The sequence below is a fragment of the Battus philenor genome, unplaced genomic scaffold (assembly GCF_028537555.1).
Source record: "Battus philenor isolate CCGP_79_NKW_IND1 unplaced genomic scaffold, ilBatPhil1.0.hap1 SCAF_14, whole genome shotgun sequence".
In the NCBI taxonomy this organism is placed as follows: Eukaryota; Metazoa; Arthropoda; class Insecta; order Lepidoptera; family Papilionidae; genus Battus; species Battus philenor.
In genome coordinates, this window is record NW_027181676.1 from 10,200,866 (window position 1) to 10,224,223 (window position 23,358).

Genomic DNA, 23,358 nt, shown 5'->3' on the forward strand with positions numbered 1-23,358 from the left:
CTTTACACTTATAATCAATCACCCTGGTTATGTATTTGTCATCTTAAAGAGATTAATGTTAAGTATTCTTTGTACTTGCAAAAATTATTATAAAAATGTTTTCAGGACAAGCCACAAGTCTTATATCATTTTTACAAATTATAGATAAAAATTCGTTTCGTCATATCCGACCGATCTTTATTGATTCTTTCTAATGAATGCGAAGAAATAAAACGTTGCCATTACAATTCTACGCGCCCACCCTCAATCGCACGCATATTTTATTAGATTCAGACGTGACTAAGTTCCGTTTTATGTCGAAAGAGATTTATATAGCAAGATTAAACTCCTGTCGTAAAATTGTTTACAAATAGACTGGAGTCAATGTAACACCTCGTTGATAATATTACTGATATAAATGTTTTTATATTTATTAATGTACTCGTATACAATAACATCAAGTGTAATTTAAAGCATTCATCATCATGATTATTATTTGCTAAAAAAAAAAACTCTGTTTTCCGTTGCCATTTCTTCTAATACATATATTTTAAAATGACCAAATATACTTTTGACACCAGTATATTATTACTTTTGTTTATTACACTCCGTTACCAAAACAGTGCATTGAATTGATTTTATTGCAACTATGCTGTCTATATTTAAAAAAAAATATTTTTTTAAAGTTAGTATGAAAACTGTAACATTTTATGTTCTGTTCGCTTATATTTCTCATTAGGGGCTATAGTTCGTCGAGACAAAATAGTTATCATATTTTGAATGACTGGAAATTTTATGTTATAATAATGCAAACAATGAGTATAACCCAAATTATAATTAATTTTAGGTAAACAATCTGTTATAAACGGCAATTTAAAACCTTAATAACGATTAAGGTTTTTTAAAACACTCAAATTTAAGGATAATTTCCAAATTAAATAATTGTTAAACGGCTTTGTTGTATTAAGGCTCTTAAAAGTGATGTTCACGCTACAAAAGCGCTTAAACAATATTTACACGGGTGTTTACGAGTACAAAGCGTAATAACAAAGAAACAAAACGCATAATCGACCTAATTCCCGGTGAGACGGACGATACGGTGTTTATCTAAAGTTGCGCGCCCGGGCGAAGTGGGTAGATCAAGGACGGTGTCTGCCAAACAAGGGGGAGGGTTTCCCCGGGAGACAGGCGAGCTTGGGGTGCGCGCGGTGTGAGGCTGATCTAGCAGAGGGGAGCGGCTATGTTTTGATGCCCGCCGCCTGCCGCCTGCCGCCCGCTATATTGATTTTCCGCGCCCGCTCGCCCCGAGCCTCCCTTATATTATATACATACCTACATCCACGGAGGCAGGTGCCGGTTGTAGTGTCACGCTATTTTCGGTTATCCTGCTTACATCTAACATTCATTGAGGCCATGGTTTATTGCGATTTTACTTTTAATACGTCCTTTCTTCTCTTTTAATGAGTTTGTAAATATTTATCTATTTTTTCAAATTGAATTTTTACTTTCGCACACAGTTGTAGTATAAATTAGGTTTTATTCAATCTTGTATTCTCTTTCTATTACTCTAGCTCTCGATGATGACAAATCAACCTAATTTAAAATATTAGATATCCCTTTCTGGAGTATATTTGTTAAGGCCAACTTAGATCAGGCGAACAAATACTATTTATTGATTATGCAGTTTTAAGGAGAAGGACGCTACAGCTGTAATATTAAGTGGTACATATGCAAACGACGTACTAGAATAAATATCCTGTAAATTTAAGCAAATAATGGATTATTATTTATGTAATAAAGTAAATTTTGATATCTATAACTCTAAAAATTAATTTGTAGATGATCAATACTAGATAAAGATTTTATACTAATATTCAGATCTTTAATTAGTCAATCGCGAGAACAGAGGATTCAGTTGTTATTTCAATTTAACTTAATTTATAAAATCAATGAATCTTAAAAATTTAAAGAAACATTTATTCTGACAATTCAAACGCAAATATTAAAACGGCGACCATTTAATTTAGAAAGTTCCGATGTCTTCGAAAATAAAATTGTATAACAGTTCTTAAGCGCATATCGTTAAAAAACTTAATTAGTGGAGCGGCGAGGAAAGTTTTGAGCGAGTTTCCGAACTTGGCCGTCATCGCACGCAACCCGACTGTTCTGTTCCCGCAAAATTTAAACGAGTAAAGTTTGTTTCAGTCGACTTGCTCTACTGTCCGTTTTACCCTAACCCCGGGATGCGGCGGGAGAGGGGGACGTGACATTGATAAAGGCTCGGGTTAGACACGAGACTCGCTACAGCCTTCAGCCATCGAGCCACTTTTATTACTTACAAACATAACTTCATGCAAATGTTCACATACCGCGCAAACATTTTCTTTGTGTATAATGTTTAATAATTATATTAGACATCGATTGTGTTTGACTACTTATCTCCAAAATGAACATTTTATATATTACTAGGTATATGATAATTACGTATCGCAACTTCATTTACTCGTAATGACTTTATAGATTAACGTGAATATTAGACATGGAGTAAAATTTTTAATGGATTATGTCGCTGTTTATTGTTTTTAAGTTCCCGTCGTTGTATATGCTTTAACGACATAAAACCTTTATATGATTCATTTAAATCTTAAAAGAATCATATTTGTTAAACACAACGTAAAGATAATATAAACATTTTCAATACATGCTTTGCTTATATTGAAGAGGTTTATATACATTGCAAACTTATTGAAGAAAACAGATATATCCCCTTGGAAGTTAATATATAAATATTTTTGCATAGAAAAAACTGTTGTGTTTTATAAAAGGAATTTAATATTCACTAGAAAACAAAAGGTTTGAAATTTGGTCCGCGGTTTCTTATGACAGAATTTACGTATATTCTCTTTTGGGGATCGAAGAACTTATTCAACATCGTTGTTTTTTGTCGATTTAAAGTTTATGAAGGTTTCTTATAGAATAAAAACCATTTTTTTTCTCAATATTTGCTTTATTTTTAAAACCTTTGAGCACCAAAATTTTTTTACATGTATATTTTATTCAAGTATATGCTAGAGGCGAAAAAACATAAAAAAGATTTAAATCTGTATGAAATAACGACCGTATGATATTTCAAAGAGTTTAATGACATCTTTTAATGTTGAAGCTTAAAATATTATATTTAATAAAATTTATTTAGTTTACCACTATTAATTTATAAAAAAATTGTAATTGAAAAAGCGGTGAATATGTTACGTAATTTATATCATTATTAAAATAGTAATAAAATTTCTTGTTGATCATTTTGGAGCGTGGTTTAATAATAATTCTATGTATAATCAGTCATCTACTATTATTTATCGTATTTATTACGTATTACCCACCTTAAACATTCTTTAGTAATTTAATATAAGAGAGTTTAATAAAATTACTTATCATAATTTTTCAATCAGAATTTAGAATCTAAAGTCTATTATGTCTATACACTATTCTGGATGATTGAACATGTCCTTTTTAAGTTATTGAAATCAACTTTGTTATTTTAAATATAATAGCGTAACACAGAAACAAAATGAAACCAAATAATTTATATTCAATTCAGGTTTCTGTGTATTATTATTACGTTATCATTTGGTATAAATTAATATGATGTGTTTTTTCGCACGACAAGCGGTTCCATTACATCACCCAAATACAATGTTCCTCGTTTGCGTTGGAATGTTTTGCTCCTCTTTTGTTAGCAGACATGAGCGCTTCCACCAGCTCTCTCATATCTCTTGATGGATGATCATTAGCTAGATACTAGTTTTTAAATATAACCAACGATATTACACGTTTTTCTTCCGTAAATAAAAAAAGGTCGTGTCATTCAAATTTAATTTTAATTATCTGTAGTCAATTATATATGACCAGACGCCATACGTTCTACTAATAAATAATATGTATAAAAATACATAAAAGTAACTTACTCATAGTGTAATTCGACTGTTGTATTTGTATATTTTAATTGCAAAACTTGCTTAAAGTTTGTTGCCGGTTTGCTTCCACAGCGTCCTTATTGTGTGTTTACTCAGCCGTAATTTGAGCCGCGGCACGAATATGGCAGTGGATATAGAATAACACAGTGCTAGCGTACTTTTGAGTTGATGCATCTGCATTATATTCGCACATAAAACGTCGGAATAGAATACGGTTTGTTCAACGCAATAATGCTGAATGCAATCATAAATTTAGAAAGTGTTCTCATAGCGGTTATGACATAGATTAGCACGTTAACGCCACTCATAAAATTTAGAATCTTACTTGCGAAATATTATTTAGCTACTTATGTTTATACTTGTGTAATGATATGCCAATAAGATTATTCCGTGCCAAAATTCTGGTGGAAAGCTTTTTACTGAAAATGACTGGCCCATCCCATTAAATAGGATTGCGCTTTTAAATAAAAACATGCGCATGTTTTTTTTTTCTTTTGTTCTTTGTGCTTATATTATTATATGCAAATATTATATGATCGGGGTGGTTTATATTCAGCTATGGACGTTCTAAGTCTGCGGTGATGATGATGATGATGATAAGGTAATTATTCAATCCTTCTAATACTTAATCCTCTTAAAGTTGATTTCTTAATCATTATAAGTATAATATACAAAAATTTTGTTGCGGTATTTTAATATTAACTAAAATCTCGGCAATTACATAATCACAAGGGAAATTAGGTATTTGGGTATTAAATTGAACACAGGCCCCGTTAGAGGGCTTCTGAGAGTTTCGAGTAACCGATACCTGAAATTCCTTGCGGACTTTCATTAAATTTAAGCGAAATATTGTCTGAATATAGACTGTTAATTTCTAAAGTTTTTTAATCTTGTTATTTACAAGAGTACAATCATACCAATTGCAATTAGTTTGCGTGTTAAAACCTGCTCTAATACTAGTAACAAAATTATCTGTAATTAATGTAAGTCTAAATATAAATTTAATTATTAATCTCTTGCCATAATCGGACATTATGTATAAATATCGCTTGATACGAGTATCATGAAACTTGTTTGAATGTAATTAATTACAAACATTGTATATTTTGGCAGCGTATTATGTTTTCGGCTTACACTTTGGTAGTTAGGTTCAATACACTTGTTTAAATAAATTGTCGGGTTCAGCATGCTGAATTTGTTCTTGGAATATTTAATGATTATTATAACTAACCGTCTCGTACTGTTTGTTAATTACTCTTCTTTTATATAACTGTTAAATTGTTCATAATAAATCTTGATGCATTGAGATAATTTCCAAGGAAAATTTACATGAGCATTTGTTTTTTCTTTGTGAATAAATCACCCGTTAAAAAGTAGTAGAAGGTTGTACTTCAAGTGGAAGCGAGATCATTACCTATACATAAAGATAGAAGATACCTAGACAGCGTTGTTGGAATATTCATGCCTTGAAAACCGCTTACCGTTCCTATATTGCTGAGTATTATTTAACGTGAACCGACGCTTCCTTATTCGTGACTAGAAATACTTGAATGAGTTTGATTTATTGCGTTAATATTTGATTTGCATATCAATTGTTTTATTTACTTAATCTTTCTTATTCTATTTACCATTATTTTTTATATTTATGTGCTTGTACAAATATAGGTTATTTTTTGCTAGACGTTATCATTTTTATAATATAAATATGCTTTCTACATTTCGCCTATATCAGATGATTTGCGATAAGTTATGCACTGATTTAGATAATTGTAATCTTGATAGCGATAGTTTTATAAAAACTTTGCGTTTTTAAAAAAAATTATCAAAAAAGTAATGTATAACGTTTATCGTAGATTATATGGTAAGAATTCTTCGTGTGTCGACATTATTGCGAACGTAATGTCGATAGTTGTTATCAATAGTTGCATCAGGGGTTCGCTTCGTGGACTGGCGTGGCCAGGAAATTGAATGAGCGAGCGGGAGCGAATGTGTGCCAGATCTAATGGCTTCCTGGTCGTTCGCTCCTACGAGATACTTAGACGGTAGTCACCGAGTCAATGCCTTTGCTTTGTACTGTACAATTTGGATCGGAAAGTCAACACCATTTGGTTTTGTTAGCAAGGGTTTTCCAAACTTTGTTCAAAAAGTTTTGAAATTCGATCTTATAATTGAAAACTATTGAAACCACAACGTTTTATATTACTAATGGAACTAATTCGTAAAAAATACCTGAATCAATTCTATCCTTGATTTTAAAAGTTATTATCATATCACTCGATATACGCCCTCTGCAAATCATATGCCGCCTCCAACGATCACCACGATGTCTAAAAACTATGATTTAAGCTTATTTATAATAATTTAATATTTCCGAGAATCTTTCATTTCTTAGAGAATATTTTACGAGCGTAACAAGACTATGGGGCATATTCGGGGTAATTGCGCGTTTATTTATTCATACTATGACATAAACAGTTACTGTAAGGTATTTTTTCACTTTTTTGTTTGCTTATTTCACTTGTTTTGCGCAACCAAAAAAGATGTAAAAGGTCTGAGAAAGTCGATCACCAGAAACAAGCTTTCCTTTCAAAGTGAGAATTTTTTTTACTACAAAGTAGTAATTACTTAATGAAAAGGTTAATTATAATTATAATATTTTATTCAAGTAGATCTATGTATGTATGAAGAAAGATTTTATTCGTAACTCAGAAATTTATTATGAGTAAACAAACAGCAGATAGATGCCATGACATGCCCGATAGGCAGGAGAGTGGGGCCTACTCATGCGTACAGCGCGCACTTGTATTAACAACAGTAATAATATCTATTGTGGAATGACAACGTTCCGCTCCCTTTGTGTCGAGTACTCCCTTTCTTTGCGAAGGCTTGTTGCCAGTCGTATCAACCGATCAATGCCGTATCTTGACAAGGCACAATTTCAGTTGGTATTCCCTTTGTGAAGGGGAATTTAATATTGTTGTGTAAGTTATAAGTATAACATGTTATATTCTCACTAAGAGTAATGATTTTGTTTCAAATTGAACGTATATACTCATCGAAACAAGACGATCTTCTTATATTATGATATTATAATAATGGTTTACCGTCTTGGCAAAAATGAGGTCATGAATTGTAAACTTTCTCTAAGCCAATACGGGTAAAACTGCATGAAAAGTGCCTGGCATTAATCAATTAAGAGTTGTAATCTCAACAAACAGAGTGAGCAAGCGAAATAAACGGAAAGAACGGGCGAGCGGTTGGTTGCGTAAGCTGGCTGACTCATCGCCGGGGCAGCGGGCGCCGGAGCGTGACTGCCACACGAATACAAACGATTACGGTGTCGTAACCGTCGGATTACTCGGTGAAAACGACTTGACCGTGAAAAACTAAGGGCACAGCCGCTCCAGCTCGAGCGCCAGCTTTGCTCGCTTAATTACGTCGCATACGCCGCTAATTGGACATGCGTCGCTCACACGACACGTTCCTATCTATATTTGTTGCCAGTTTTTTGATTAATCATACAGTTAGTTGTTTTTATTGGTCAACACTTTCATTTCGAAAGAAGCTATTAAATTTTTTATTCGTAACTTGTTAACGTTCAACGTAATTTCAGTTCGACAAAAACTTTTTTGTTGGCAAAAGTGGAAGCAGAAGTAACCTATAACGCCTCAATAGCGTAGTAATAGAGCAACCGGTAAAGTCTGCTTCACGAGAGTACGTAGATATAATAGGTGGATGGGGGAGCGGCAAACGGGAGTGGGGGAGGGGGAGGTGAGTTCAACGCACCGGATACGTCTGTCGCCGGGCCCACTCGCGTATGCACCGACACAGGTGTGTGTTTCCCATACACGTATGTACCGCTGTAACATTGACATAAATATGCCTCGCGCTTTAAGCTCAGACGGCGTAATGTACGCGATAAAGAACCTACATGCTGGTATTACTATGTAAGATGGAGTAATGATAAATATGCGTAGGTATTTTATAGTGGCGGCGAACTGTGTTGTGTAAGTGTCCGATAATGTGGGTCAAAATGTTTACAAGCCAGCCGAGGTCGCAACTCGCATACTACTATTTTAATTGCACTATTAATGGGCATCGAGCTCTCGATTACTATTCTGGAATTACATACGTTATATAAGTAAAGGCGATATGCAGTTGGAATTATTCATTTATCGCCGTAATTGGACTTTAAGTAATATTTTATTTATTCTTTTTCATGCTGTATGCGGGATAATGATTTTAGATTATAAGTATAACTAACAAGGGCCTTTCATACGTACGTTTGTGAATTTTGAATGATTCACGCTAAAATATACATAATTGTTTTTGTAATGATTATTGTAAAGGAATAATGGAAGATTGTGATGTGTGTGATCTGATAGCTTTTGGAGCTATTTATTTCAAATGCAAGGAATATGACAATATTTGTTTTAAATATCTACAATCAATCACAAAAAATATAACCTTAGATGTAAACAAATAACTTATAAGGTCATTTGTTTAAAAAAAACACATTACCTTAATGATTACATTACAAAGAATTAAAAGAATTAAAAAAAACATTTCTTCATAAGTTTATTTTTACAATTAAATCTCGCCTTAATTTCATGAATCACGACTAAATGGTTAACTGTATCCATTCTCGCAAAAGGCCTCTAAGGTCATTAGTGGAATTTCGTGTGTGAAATAGTACATATTTCGATGTCTCATTAAACGTCCAAAACCAACTTTCAATTACATGTCAGAAAGCAAAGCATTTAACATTATTGACGTTTCATAAATTGGTTATTTTGATAGGTAATACCTATATTTAATTGAGATTGATCAACCATTGTCATGATTTCAGAGGTCTACCAAACAAATATGGTTGACGAAAACCTTTTTTTTTTTTGAATATGTTCAGGGGATCCTGATGTCTTAACTAAAACTTGGTTAATAATCATCACCGTTCTCAGCACATAGTCACCAATGCAAGACATGAATGCCTCCTCTTAAGATCGCTACAATAACCGCATCCAGTGACTACTCGCGACTTTAATTATGTTGTCTATCCAACTATAGGGGGGGGGGGGGTCTACCCACTAAAACTTGGTAAACTGGTGAAAAATCGCCGATATTATTTGCATAAGAAGCGTTTAAATAAATAAAATTAGGTTATATGTCTCTAGGATATAATTTATTCATAATCGGTGTTCATATACCATGTGATAACTTTTATAACGTTACAAAACAGGTATTGGTGGTACAGGTTTGTATACATTTAAATCTGTATTCATCGTTTGCTATAACATCATTATAATGATTGAGCTTAATTTAATCTATAATAATCTAATATTATCAACATTATGAGCAAATATTAAACAGTTTTAATTTTTTTTCGTTAAGGAATGGGATGGCCGTTTGGCGGGCTCTGAAGCAGGTGTCAGCGCGGAGATCTTGTCTTCGCTGTTGGCGGAGGCTGCCGAATGGAGGACCATGCAGGATGGGCAGCGGATTCTAACTAGCACTCCGTCAGTTCTGGGCGGCTGTCGTGCGCAGGTTTACCGAGCCGCCGGCGCTACCCAGTGGTACACTGCAGTCATCGTCGGAGTCAATGAGCATACTGGAGTAAGTTTTACTTGACGATTAATTTATGTATAGTTTGTAGCGTCTAGCCTAGCTGGTTAGCAAGTTGAAGTGGTACTGGACCAACGGGCGTTGGAACACATGGCTAGGGACATGCCGCTTATGACCGGTCCTGTTGGTAATCTATGGGAGATGTCTATGTTCAGCTGTGGCCGTCTTACAACTTAAATGAAGATGATTCATTATACCAAATGAATGTACTACAAAAATCTTGCTCATGTTTGCTTTATTCATCAAATACAGTGTGATTGGTTATAGTTCTAAAACCTTTACATGGGTCAATGTATTTGCTTCAATTAGTGTGTGGTAAAAATAATGAATGACGTAATGATAATGTACTAAGGAAAAGCGTTATCAAATTTCAGATTGCTGTATATTAAAATTAATTATTATTTTCTATCAGTCCCTGTAGACTTTGTATTAAAAGATGTCAATGGCTTGTCAAATTCCAACATAAAAAATCAATTAATGTAACTGTTATCAGAATGATCTCTTTAAAGTGTAATTGAGTATACGTGTGAAACTTTAAAGCCTTTTGCTGACAATTGAATAGATCAAATATTCAAACCTTTAAAGCTTTTACATGTATACAAATCTACGTGTATAAGTAATGAATGTTGTGATTATTAAGTTGTAGTAAGCAACGGTAAAAATATAAAAATGTGTACGAGGGATAGTTGTTCTTTTAACGTATACAACAAAGCAATATTAGCAAAGTCGGCCTCCAGACGTGCGTGTATAAACTCAGACACAGTAAACGGGCTTTATACTCCACAAACAATAGAAAACGTTTCGTTGTAATATTCCTCCCCAGTGTTTGCATTAACCAGCCCCCGCTGATGTGTACCTAGCACGGAGGTTTCAAAGCGCGCAGCTCGCTTTGTAGTGTTAACCTACAGACCTTATCGTTGTTTTGTTATCGTTTCTAACGCCTGAATTCATTACTTATCATATAAATTGATGATTAGAAGGTGCTCGCAATATATTTTCTGAATTTTTTCTTAATCATATTCCGACGAATATTTCTTCGCGAAGTTCTTCGTACAATATTGTAAGTATATATACATAACTCAAACGAGTCTTTTAACGCATGCAGTGAAAGTAAAATTGCTTAAAAACATTTTTATTATCGTGTTGTAAATTTTTTTTGTACAAAGACGGCTATTTATAAGTCAATCTGAAATTAACTCGATTGGACTAAGTATCAACGTTTTAGAGTGTCATAAATTAATTTGAAGTTTAATTAACTTGATTTCCTCAACAGTGTACCTTATAAATTAAATTTATCTCCAATCGAGCAATCTATTATTATTTATGTCGTACTGCAATGGAAAATTTTCTAAAGTTCACTTAGTTTTACTCAGATAACCGTCAATAGATGTCGCTAGTTGATATAATTACAAGCTTTAACAGACTTGACTCACTCGCCATTGTGATTTATTCTCGTAATCGAAATGGGTATCTTGTTAGATACTGTTGACCGCAATAACCAAATTAGACTGGAAGTTTTAGTGGGTTAACGTTAACTGTAATCGAATTTGTACAAATTGTTCACTAATCGGTAAAAAAAAGTTGCGTTATGTACATAAAGCATGCGTGCGTGGGTACTTAGCAAGCTTTTTAGAATAATAGAAGGTGCGAGGGCAGAATGGGAAAACTTATACTAAAACCAACGTATTTATGCGAGAAAGTTGAGGGGCAAACTGACATGCGCTCCGCGTCAAAATCGTACCGAGACTGGATCCCGCGCCGGCGCAGCCGCTGCACTGAGTTAGCGGGGTTTGCGCGGGCGACGGCGGGCCGTGACCTACATAGCCGGCCGGCAAGCAAATGTCGCAGCTAAACTGCTAAAATAAATGTTGCGTACAATGTCAGTTTGACCCTCGAATATTTATTTATTGAATACACATAAACAATTACAAGTAGATATAATTTAAATTAATTTAGGTGTTTAGGTTTATGTAAATAAAATCTTTTGTATTAAAATAAATGTAAATAAAAATTTTGGCAAATAACAATTTAAATAAAGTGACTAGTGTTAGTGAGATCACTACATCAGCCCCCCCTTGAGACCGTCAAGGGCGATAATAGTTAGGAAACCTTACTTTCCGTCCAGATCGCGTAGTGTGAGTATTTTTCTCAGGATCTGGTGAGCTCTGGTTTCCTGAGCGTGTCACATGTGTTTTTGTATCGTGTTTGCGTGTGTCATGTGATTGTGTCTGTGTTGTAAGAGTGGAATTAGTTGAATGTGTTGCTGTGTGTGTTGTGTGTTTAGTAGGTGTGCATGGAGTGGTGTCTGTGTCACGTAGTATGTAAGCGGGCTTAACTCGGTCTACCGATACTGTGACTTTTTTACCATTGACCAAGATAGCGAAAACTTTATCGTCACGCTGAAGCACCTCGTACGGTCCGGTATACGCGGGTTTTAAGGTACCGCCGACAGTACAGTCACGCAAGAATACGTGACTGCAAGTGGCTAACTCCTTAAAAACGAACGTCGGACGCGTACCACTATGGCGAGCTGCAGGTGAAGGCTTCAAGCTCTGAATTATACTCCGTAGTCTTGACGTAAACTCCATCAAGTCTAGGGTATTGTCGGCCTTTGAGTCAAAAAATTCACCTGGCAGGCGTAGTGGTTCGCCATATACTAGCTCGGCTGAGGTAGCGTGCAGGTCTTCCTTGTAGGCACTTCGAACACCCAACAAAACAAGCGGGAGAGATTCTACCCAATTCCCATCACCGTGACAGACTATGGCAGACTTCAACTGTCGATGGGATCTTTCCACGAGACCATTGCAGGCCGGATGATAGGCTGTGGTTCGGCGGTGGTTGAATCCAGAAATGCGTGAAAGATTCTTAAATAACGCGGATTCAAACTGCCTGTCACGATCGGTAACGATGTCAGCAGGACAACCAAATCGGGATATCCAGCCACTGAGTAGGGCTCGTGCCACTGTCTCGGCTGAAATATCTGCCAAAGGAATTGCCTCAGGCCAACGCGTAAAGCGGTCGATGGCGGTGAGACAATACCTAAAACCTTGTGACAGAGGCAATGGTCCTACCAGGTCGATATGGACGAACTTGAAACGGGCTGCAGGAAGTTTGAAGGTGCCACGACACGCTAAACACGTTCGCACCCAGCTCCTGCAATCTTTTTTTACCTCTGGCCACACGTAACGCTCGGAGACTAGTTTGGCTGTTGCATTAGCCCCGGGGTGACTGAGAGAATGAAGGCTCTCAAATACCCGTCTCCGTAGCATCTTGGGGACGAAGGGCCGTACCACGTTGGTACTGACGTCGCAGAACAGCTCCATGTGGCAGCCTGGAACCTTAAGTTTTTTCAGGCACAGTGACGTGGAGCCTTCTGCGATTTGTGTGAGCTCTGGATCGGAGTGCTGAGCGACTGCCAGCTGCTCCGGATCTACTGGCTGGGAAATTTCTGCAACTCGCGAGAGGGTATCGGCCACCACATTGTCTTTACCGGATATGTGCTGTATATCGGTGGTAAACTGCGCGATCAGATCCAGGTGCCGGAACTGTCTGGGCGAGCAGTTTTCTTTCCTATTGTGAAAAGCGTAAATCAGCGGCTTATGGTCTGTATAGACCGTGAAGACTCGGGCCTCGAGCATGTGGCGAAAGTATTTTATACTTTCATATACGGCGAGCAGCTCTCGGTCGTAGGGCGAGTATTTTTGCTGAGAAGAACTCAGCCCACGAGAGAAAAATGCTAGTGGCTCCCACGACCTATCGTTCCTCGACTGCTGCTGCAAGACGGCGCCAATAGCCTTATCGGACGCGTCGGTGACAAGCGCTAATCTAGCGTCACAGCTGGGATGAGCCAGCAAGGCGGCCTGACATAGGCCTTCTTTACATGTCTCAAAAGCCTCGAGCGACTGTCCAGTGATATCAACAGGATGTGAGCCTTTCACTGATCCTGTGAGAAGCGCGTTGAGAGGAGCTTGTTGTGAAGCTGCACTTGGGATGAACCTTCTGTAAAAGTTTACCATCCCGAGGAACCTACGAAGTTCTTTCACTGTTTTAGGGACAGGGAAAACCTTGATCGCCTCAACCTTCGCCGGCAGCGGTGTGGTACCTTTACCTGAAATGCGATAGCCCAAAAAAGTGACTTCCGGCGCGCCTAACACACATTTGGCCGTATTGACGACCATGCCGTACTGCTTCATCCTGGCGAAAAGTTGTCGCAAGTGATCTTCGTGCGTCTTCTGGTCCCTAGAAAAGACAAGAAAATCGTCTAGGTAAGCGTAGGTGAAATCCAGGCCCCGTAGCATCTCATCGACGAAGCGCTGAAACGTCTGTCCGGCATTACGAAGTCCGAACGTCATATAAGGAAATTCGTACAGACCGAACGGCGTCGTGATGGCTGTCTTCGCGATGTCATCCGGATGCACGGGGATCTGGTTGTAGGCTTTTACCAGGTCAATGGTAGAAAAGATTGTGCAACCTGACAAACAATGGGAAAAGTCGTGTATGTGTTTGATGGGGTACCTGTCGGGTACAGTTCGGGCATTCAGCATGCGGTAATCCCCACAAGGACGCCACCCGTTGTCCTTCTTGGGGGCTAGGTGGAGGGGTGAAGCCCATGCAGACTCTGAAGGACGGCAGGTACCGTTCTGCAACATAGCCTCAAACTCCGACTTGGCAATCTTAAGTTTATCAGGCGCAAGCCTGCGTGGTGTGCAAGAGACCGGTGGCCCAGGTGTAGTGCGGATGTGGTGAACTGTGTTGTGAGTCAGTGTGCGATGAACGCCGTGTGGGCGAGTGACTTCAGGGAATTTGGCAAGTATGTCGTGATACACCGAGTGACCAGATACCACCTTCACCGAAGAAATACTCTCGTTAGTATTCGCGAGTGACGCTACAGTCGCGAGCGTTGTGACGCCGTCGATGAGTCGCTGGTTTCGTACATCTACTATAATATTGTAGTGTGAAAGGAAATCAACGCCTATTATCGCCCTCGTAACGTCAGCTACAATAAAATTCCACGAAAAGTCACGGCGCAAGCCTAGATTAAGCACTAAGTTGTAAAAACCGTAAGTGTGAATAATTGAGCCATTCGCAGCACACAACTCGAAATTTGTTTTTGAGCGATATTGTTTTAAATATTTACGGGGAAACACACACAAGTCACTTCCTGTATCGACTAGTAACTGTAGTTTAGTTCGTTTATCCGTGACGAATAGGCGACCGGTAGTCGGGCAGTCGTCGGCCGCCATCACCGACTGCCTTTTGCGTTTCCCGTAAAATCGCAGGGCTTGACACACTTATTTGCTGAGTCCGCGAACTTGCAATGGTACCAACAGATTGGGAACTTTCTATAGTTTGAGTGAGACCTAGTGGATGATGCTGATGAACGACCTCGACGTTTTGAGAAATTCCGATTTTTTGACTTTGACCGCGACATACGGTCGACTTTTTCCGTCAATGCTTGTATTTGTCGGGTCAATGCGGCTATCTCACTAGATCCACCAGAAGACGTACCCGAAATTCCGTGTTCATCCGATCCTTTGTTCTTGTTCTCCTCATTCGCCATTTGTTCCATCGGGGTCACCACTAAAGCGTGCGTGCGTGGGTACTTAGCAAGCTTTTTAGAATAATAGAAGGTGCGAGGGCAGAATGGGAAAACTTATACTAAAACCAACGTATTTATGCGAGAAAGTTGAGGGGCAAACTGACATGCGCTCCGCGTCAAAATCGTACCGAGACTGGATCCCGCGCCGGCGCAGCCGCTGCACTGAGTTAGCGGGGTTTGCGCGGGCGACGGCGGGCCGTGACCTACATAGCCGGCCGGCAAGCAAATGTCGCAGCTAAACTGCTAAAATAAATGTTGCGTACAATGTCAGTTTGACCCTCGAATATTTATTTATTGAATACACATAAACAATTACAAGTAGATATAATTTAAATTAATTTAGGTGTTTAGGTTTATGTAAATAAAATCTTTTGTATTAAAATAAATGTAAATAAAAATTTTGGCAAATAACAATTTAAATAAAGTGACTAGTGTTAGTGAGATCACTACATACACAAACCTTAATGTTTAGTATATATTTATTAATACAAATTTTAATCGATTTCGTAGCAGTAACTGCTTGTAATTATTTTGTGCATTAACGATTTGTAAAGTTTTAATAGTTTTAATGAAATTATTGTTAATTTGTTGTAACAATAAGTGGCCGGTTAGAACGTGTTCTGTGCTATGTTAAATGGTTCATAACCATATAATTCCTCTATCCGCCTAGTGGTCAGAGTAAGAGAGTGGGCCAACCGCATATAACATAATCGCATATAACCGGGTGAGTGGCATAATTGATGGAATATGTTGCCTTACAAAAGTTTAATAGTAAGTTTTAAACGTTATAATGTTTTTACAATTCAGCGACAAGCGTCTTTATGAATACAAAATACGAATGTATCCGACGCGGATTGATAAATGGAACAGCAATCTAATTCTCAAGTTATTACAGCAACTGAGTCCTTACCCAGACGTACCTGAGCACTACGAACGTTTAGGTTGTGATAAATAACATAATAAAATGTTGAAAAAATAGATTGAAAATAAAATGCTAAGAGATATTATATTATGGTTTGTCATATCATTAATGTAACATTAGCCATAACAGATAATTTCTCATTTGTACATTAAGTTCTTCATTCAGAAAAGATTGTTAAGATTGTCGGAAAATGCTTATTGCAGACTGGTTAATACCGGTCACATTGGAAATCCATAGAGGTGGTCAATATTCAGTGGTTGTTCTACGGTTGAAATGATTATGGTGACATTAAGTTCCAAATACTAAAACGTTAGGTTACTCTACCGCTTATGCTATTAATACTAAATACCTATATAAATTAAAAATTTTAATAATTTATTTTTTGGCTGACAATTTAATATTCATAAATTAAAATGAACACAACACTAATAAGCGACTGTAATAAAAATATACAATCTGTTTAAACTTAAGGAGCCGACTTAAATACTTTGTTAATCTAATTTTATAAACTGTTAAACCAAACCTGCTCCTATAATTGCGCACGGTAAAACCAGTCTGTCATAACATTCAACATCTTTAGCCTGTTTAGTTTTTTTAACGTTTATTTTATATTCTTAAAACTCAAACTGGTTTGACCTGACAATTTATGGTAAAATATTCCAACGTAATTTTATCGGTTTTCTATTTCTGAATGAAGAACATGATTACGTACATAAATTACCTTCTAAATGTTATTTGTTGGCTGGTACACAACAAAATGTTTATAACAGTTTCACATATTTTTAAAACGTGTGAAAACAATTAGAATTTTAATGTTTACATACATCACATATAAAACTTTTACAAACAAGGTGATTGGTTATAAATGTAAAAGCTTCAATGAGTGAATAAATAGTTCATTTGTGAGCAATAAGCTACAAAGCTTTTTCACCTTTTTCCAATCGACCTGTATAAAGCTCTCACTCTGTAATAATTTACATTAACTTGTTTTTCTATTAGAATTCGACGCGCTTATAACAGGCTGTATAATGTCTACTGAGGCAGAAGAGTAAATAAATTATCATTACCATATTTATTATCTATGATAGCATTGAAATTTAGATAGGGTGTTCTATACATTAATTGACAAATGCGCCACACATTCACCTCTCAAAGCGTTTACATCTACAACCAATGAACCAGTATATTCTGTAAGACAAGTGACATCAATTATTATACATTATAATTCATACAATCAATAACATGAGAAAGTTTTTTCAGTGTCAGGGTCGTCAGAGGCAAAACATGAGAACATAAAGCATGCAATTGATTTTAACATTTATGTATGTAAAGTGCTCGAAAATGGAAATATACAGTAACAAAGAGTTTATATCTATTATAACTAGTGCTTATTTATTATAATAGCTAGACTATTGCGTTGTATAAAAGAGAATTAATTACATTGTCAATTTACTTTTTACAATTTGCATTATGTATGATCGTAGTTTTAAAAATCATAATATCTCATTGGATCTTGTAGAGTAATTTTAAGCATAGCCCTTTACATAGTCTATTGAGCGATTATAATATGAATAAGTAAAAAATTAACTGTCGTCATAAGCTTATGTGAAAATGTAATTCAATCAGGCTTTTGGATAATTTATGGCAATTTCTATTTGTAAGTATGTCGTTTAATTATTGAAGATAAAACGTGATATTGTTTCAATAAGCGGCAACCCCGTTGCCCGTGGCGTGCGACGGCCCCATCCCACCGGCATCACCCTTTGATAACTTCGCTGAGAATACTTTGTTGTTTTGCGTTATTGAAACACTTTGTTTTTCTTTCATCTCCTTTGAGTTAGTTGCATCGGAACTCTGGAACAGTTTCAGAGATAATTGTTTTCGTTGTTATCAATGTGGCGGTTCCGTTGCGAACGACTGATTTTGTTGAGAGATAAGATTGTGGTTAGTTTAGAAGTAATTGAATTAATAAATTAAATTAAAGTTTAATTTCCAACTTAATATAATTAATGGAAAAACAAACATATTTTTATATTCAAACATTATTGACATTTTACTTTTTATAAATGTTCACAAAAAAAATATTAATATAAAGTAATAAGAAAATTACAGTAATTACAATACTCACAAGGATGACTCAAGACGCATGTCGAATTCTAGGTTAAGCTTACGACGAGATTTTATATTAAGTTAAATTCTTGTATGCGAATACTCGTGGTAATAAAAATTACTCTGTTTAATCTGTTAGTATCTTTTAATTAAGCAAAGTAGGAATCTTCACGATTTGTTTTATTTATGCTTTATAATTTAAAAACAAAAAATCTAAATTACACACGGCGAAATATACCTTTAATATTGAATTTGTTTATTAATTTAATACGATATCATAGTTCTTATAAAATCGTTACAGAAAATCGCGGCTTTTTTTATCTCATATCCTCATTTAATCTTATATGTCATCGTAGATTCGATGTGTCATTTGTATACGATGTTATTTGTACAGCAATAACATTTATATACATATCGCCGCTAATCTATGCGACTTGGTTTGAAACAAATACAATTTCAATTAAAAACTTGGCAAGATCCCTGTCAAAGTTTCCAAGTACTTCAATCTATCTTGATGTTCGCTAAGTAATCAATGTTAAAAAGTAGAGACGTTAAACAAATTTATATTACGAATTAGTAGGCGAGTTGGGAGGACCATCCCGACGTCAAAGTTTTGAGTAACCTCCCAGTTTGGCCCCTTTCCTAGTTTCTCCAGTAACTTTCTTAAAGTTTCCTCTTTGTTTCTGCGGAGTTTGCTCCGAACTTAGTCTTTTGGCCCGACGACGTGCTTATCTAAAGAAAGAACGATGTTGTTTTTGTGTGTTTACGTTCCACGTGGTATGTTTTAGGATCTAAAACAAATAGCCAGGGTTATGATTTGTTAAGACCATGTTTTATGTAAAGAAAATTTACTGATTAAATGTAAATAGTAATGAGGTGATTTTATAGTCTGACCAATACGAAGAATGTTTTTATTTGTCATCAATAAGTGATATTTCGAATGTATATTATGGTTTCTTTTTGACATGTATAAATATCTTAGTCTTTTATTTCTTAAATTTTCTTTTAAATGTTTCCTGTGCTTTACAAGTTAGCTTAGACTGTAATTAAATAAAATGGTATTAATTTTTATCTCAGTGTCTCCCACGTGAAATGTGTCATCGCAATGATACAGTTCAAATTGCATTTACGAGACACGAGCCGCCGCACTTGTGCGACCCGCGGCGGATACGTACCGGAAACTCATTCCACTCGTTAGCTTAATAAGCGCTTATAAAAACCACCGTCGTTCTAGTTTACAGTGTTTATCTTTAGACATGATGACGCTTTTAGCTTTTTCTTCGACGTGATCGTCATTTTACTGCGGCGTCTCTTCGTGGCGTGAGATCTGAATGAAGGAATTAGCGTTTATTTATACACGTGGCCTGTTTATATTTTGCGCAGTGTAACATATATTATGATCCATATTATACTGGATACGGGCAGCGCAAGACTGGTCATCGTGTCGATCTTTGGAGTAGGCTTATACCTTGTAATGGTAGAATGCTGAAATTATAATAAATGCTTTTAAAGATTTTTTTTTGATATTATTGTAATGTGTAACGTATGTGTGAGCAAACTCATCAATCCGCTATATTAAGGTTTCCGCGTTTACAAACGTACTTTGTAAATATTTAAAGAACTTTGGCCGATGAAAGCATTATAAAGCAGACGCCGCTTATTTACGTTTACGCGGAGGCGTGAGAAAGTTTTAATAGCGATTCACTGGATCTCGTTTACTCGCTGATACAATGGAATGTTTTCAGAGGCTAGAAAGATATGTTGTATTAGTTCATTGTTTACTTCTGCTATTACTACATTTTATATATTAACCAATACTTAATTAGTAAGTATTGGTGCGTAAGTATTGGTGCGTAAATATTGGTGCGTAAATATTGGTGCGTAAGTATTGGTTAGTACGTATTGGTGGGTACTTTCTGATAAATTATTGTTATAAACATGTACGACAATTGTGGGAAGTTTTAGAGTGAATGACGACGACACGCAATTGTCGGGAGCTGTTGAAGTTTAATCAACTTATGGAGGGTAGCTACACTCGTAAAAAATCTTGGTGACCTTAGTTACAAAGATAACGTCTTAATTGTTTCTCACTATAGGTGTTGAAGTTTGTGTAAATGACTTTGTATAGAAATTCTCAACTAGCAGTAATGCAGCTTATTTCCCACCAGGAGCTCACGGTTACTGATGATACGGTGCTAGAAGAGCACAGCGAAGACCCAGCTTTGGTGCAAATGAGACTTCTTGGTGATGGAGGTAAATATAGAATGTTATTTAAGTTATGTGCAGCTTATGGTTCAGTTATAATCATATTTAATACTATTTAAAAACAAAGATATAAACATCTTCCGCTTTTGAATGGGCTTTTATTTATTTAAAAATGGTAATATGATTTGTTACGTAAATATCTCACGGGATTAAGTATTTTGTGTCATTGAAAAAAAAGTATCTGTTCTATAAACAATTCGAATAATCAATTATAATTTTACACATTATAAAAACAAAATTTATAAATTTGTGTAATAATAATAACCTATTTTGAAACTCGATTTCTTTTATATATATAATTTGGGCCTCTTACAGCTTTTATTGTGACAAAAATTATAAAGAAAATGTGTTTTAAATGTGAATGAAAGAATCTATTAAATATATCAGTAAAATTTATATCTTATGGTTTCATATTGTTATATGTACATGTTTTATCAGTTGTTACCACCTACTGTTACATTAAACGCACTAAGAACATCAGTTATGAATCGGCCCATTGTGTATTATGCACGTATGTTCGATTGGCTAATAATAGAAAACTATTGTATTGCGCAACCGCGTGCATCCGACCCATTGTCGTACTGTAACGGGAGACGGGGCGGCCTGGAGCTCCATCGGTATTAGTGTATGCATAATTGGATGCAAGAAGCCCTACAAAACTGCAGTTTATCCCTGCTAAACATGACACAGTGGAGTTTCGAAACTGCGTTCGTTATTCTGCAACTAATGACTGCACTTATCAGATTGTAAGAACTCCATTGTAGTTTTTAACTAATACGATTACAAAAGTTGATAAAACTCAATACTATCTCTAGGTGGAGAGTATAAGTTAATGAAGTAAACGTTAGAACATAACACCTCTGTAAGTAAACGTTGTAATCTGCACTGATATTATAATAAAATAATTATTATTTTAGGTAGACATTGTTGTTTCTTCTCTGAGCATTAGTAGCCCAGCAGTAGAGGACTAACTCGTGCGAAAGTAGGTCGCGGGTTCGATACCAGAGATACAATTTTATATAATTCACACTTTGTGCATATATATATAAAATTGGCACTGCCCACAAATAATTTTTCAGATGATGAGAAACAGCGTTCTGCGACCTATAGTACAACACTGTGATCACCAATCCGCCTGTCAAACGTGGCGATTATGGTGTATCTCCGCATAGATTTTTTTGGGAGAAGTTTATACCATGCAGTGGGCGTCTATGGGTGAAACGACGATGACGATCGCTGTTTCTTATAAAGTACCGCATTTAGATTTACAAACAACATACGATACGATGAGTGATTTACTCCCGACTGTGACGTACGACATCACTTTGAAGTTGGCTACGCTAACAAATAATTTGCTTTAGATATATGCTATGTATCAGTCGATACTCTTTATAGTTACATCATATTGTATAGCTGATATTTTCATTTTATATATGTTTAGTGATTATTGATTTTTAAATATTAAAAGAATTACTTTAAATTAATCCACACAAATAGCGGATAATTAATATATTTAACGAGTCAAAATTATACTATTGGTAATTTTTTGAAAACTCGAATCTTTACAGAGATGAATTTAGATACTTTCTATTTCATATCATTGAAATAAAAAGTCATAGTGATGTAAATTATAAACATGCGGAAATCGAAATGTGGTTTAATTTCTATTCACTATCGGATTTGTAATCAAAAAAATTTTAGTCCGTTATAAATAAATTAAAAAAGAATAAAAATTAAATTGAAAGTATAATTTTACAAATTAAAAACGCTATGCAAAGATTCATCCAGTTATTGCAAACATTCACTCGTTTGTATGAACAGGTGTACTCGCGCGTGTGTTTTTGATGTCAAAATAAACAACTTCCGATGTAAAAAAATAGTATCACGTGTGAAGAGCACCCAAAATAATTGGCACTGCCAGAAGCGAACTTATTTAAATTATGTTTACATACTACAATACAGACATTAACATATTTCGTATATTTTAGAAATGTTAGAATATTGTGGGCGTACAATGGGTATAATTTATTTTTCTCTTGGCTTATTCTTTCGTTTTGTTTCAGTAATCGAGTCTATAATGAGGGGAGAAGTTGTAGGTGTAATGCCGAGAAGATCTCGCTCCAATTTACAAGTAAGTCTGGTTACGAAACATAAATAAGATCAACCTATATTTTCTGCAAATAATATACAGGTCGATTCGAAATTAGTGTAAAAGCATTAAAGGGACGAAAGTATAGCTAATAACTTGTCAAAAATTTATAAAATCAATAGTTTAAAAATTATAAATTATGTACTGATAATATAATCAGAAGAGCATTTTAAAAATACGGATTACTAAATGTATTTTTTTTATTGTTAACTACCTATGCCTGCAGACTTTGTTCTTGCAGAAGTTATTGCCTGTCGCATGTCAATAGTAAAAATATTTTCAAAGTGATCACTTTTTACTGGGCAATTGGAAATGACTTTCCTATTGCTGACAAATGACATACATAAAATAAAAAGGTTAATGATTTTAAATATTTTATTTCTACCACTATTCACATTATATAGCCAATTAAAGGCTTCTTAAATAAAATTAATTAATACCAGCCTGATATTTATGCCGCGGGGAGATACTTTTGAAGCGCTATTGTAATGTTATTTTTTAAATGCGTACTTGTAAATCGAGTTTTTAATCATTTCTACTCGTTTAATAAATCTGTTTTCGTAAAATCCTTGTTTCTTATTTGTAATGTGACCTTTTTAAGGTCTGCGGACGGCACGGCTTTTGACATTTTGTCTTATTAAGGCGCCAAGGTGACTAAGTCGCCTGAATGACATAATTTAATTGCTCTGTTTTTTTCTTTGTTAATATTTTAACCTTGCGGTCGGTAAAAAATGTTTTAGGA

At 35.5% G+C, this 23,358-nt stretch overlaps 1 protein-coding gene across 1 annotated transcript in view; it reads left to right on the forward strand.

Moving 5' to 3' along the window:
- Positions 1–23,358, forward strand: part of Kdm3 (Lysine demethylase 3) — a 165,866-nt gene that overhangs the window by 47,060 nt on the left and 95,448 nt on the right. Inside the window, exons 4-6 of the mRNA XM_068761134.1 lie at positions 9,342–9,563; positions 20,371–20,455; positions 22,531–22,598. Coding sequence (XP_068617235.1) covers positions 9,342–9,563; positions 20,371–20,455; positions 22,531–22,598 — 375 coding nt within the window. The remainder of the gene's footprint in view (positions 1–9,341; positions 9,564–20,370; positions 20,456–22,530; positions 22,599–23,358) is intronic.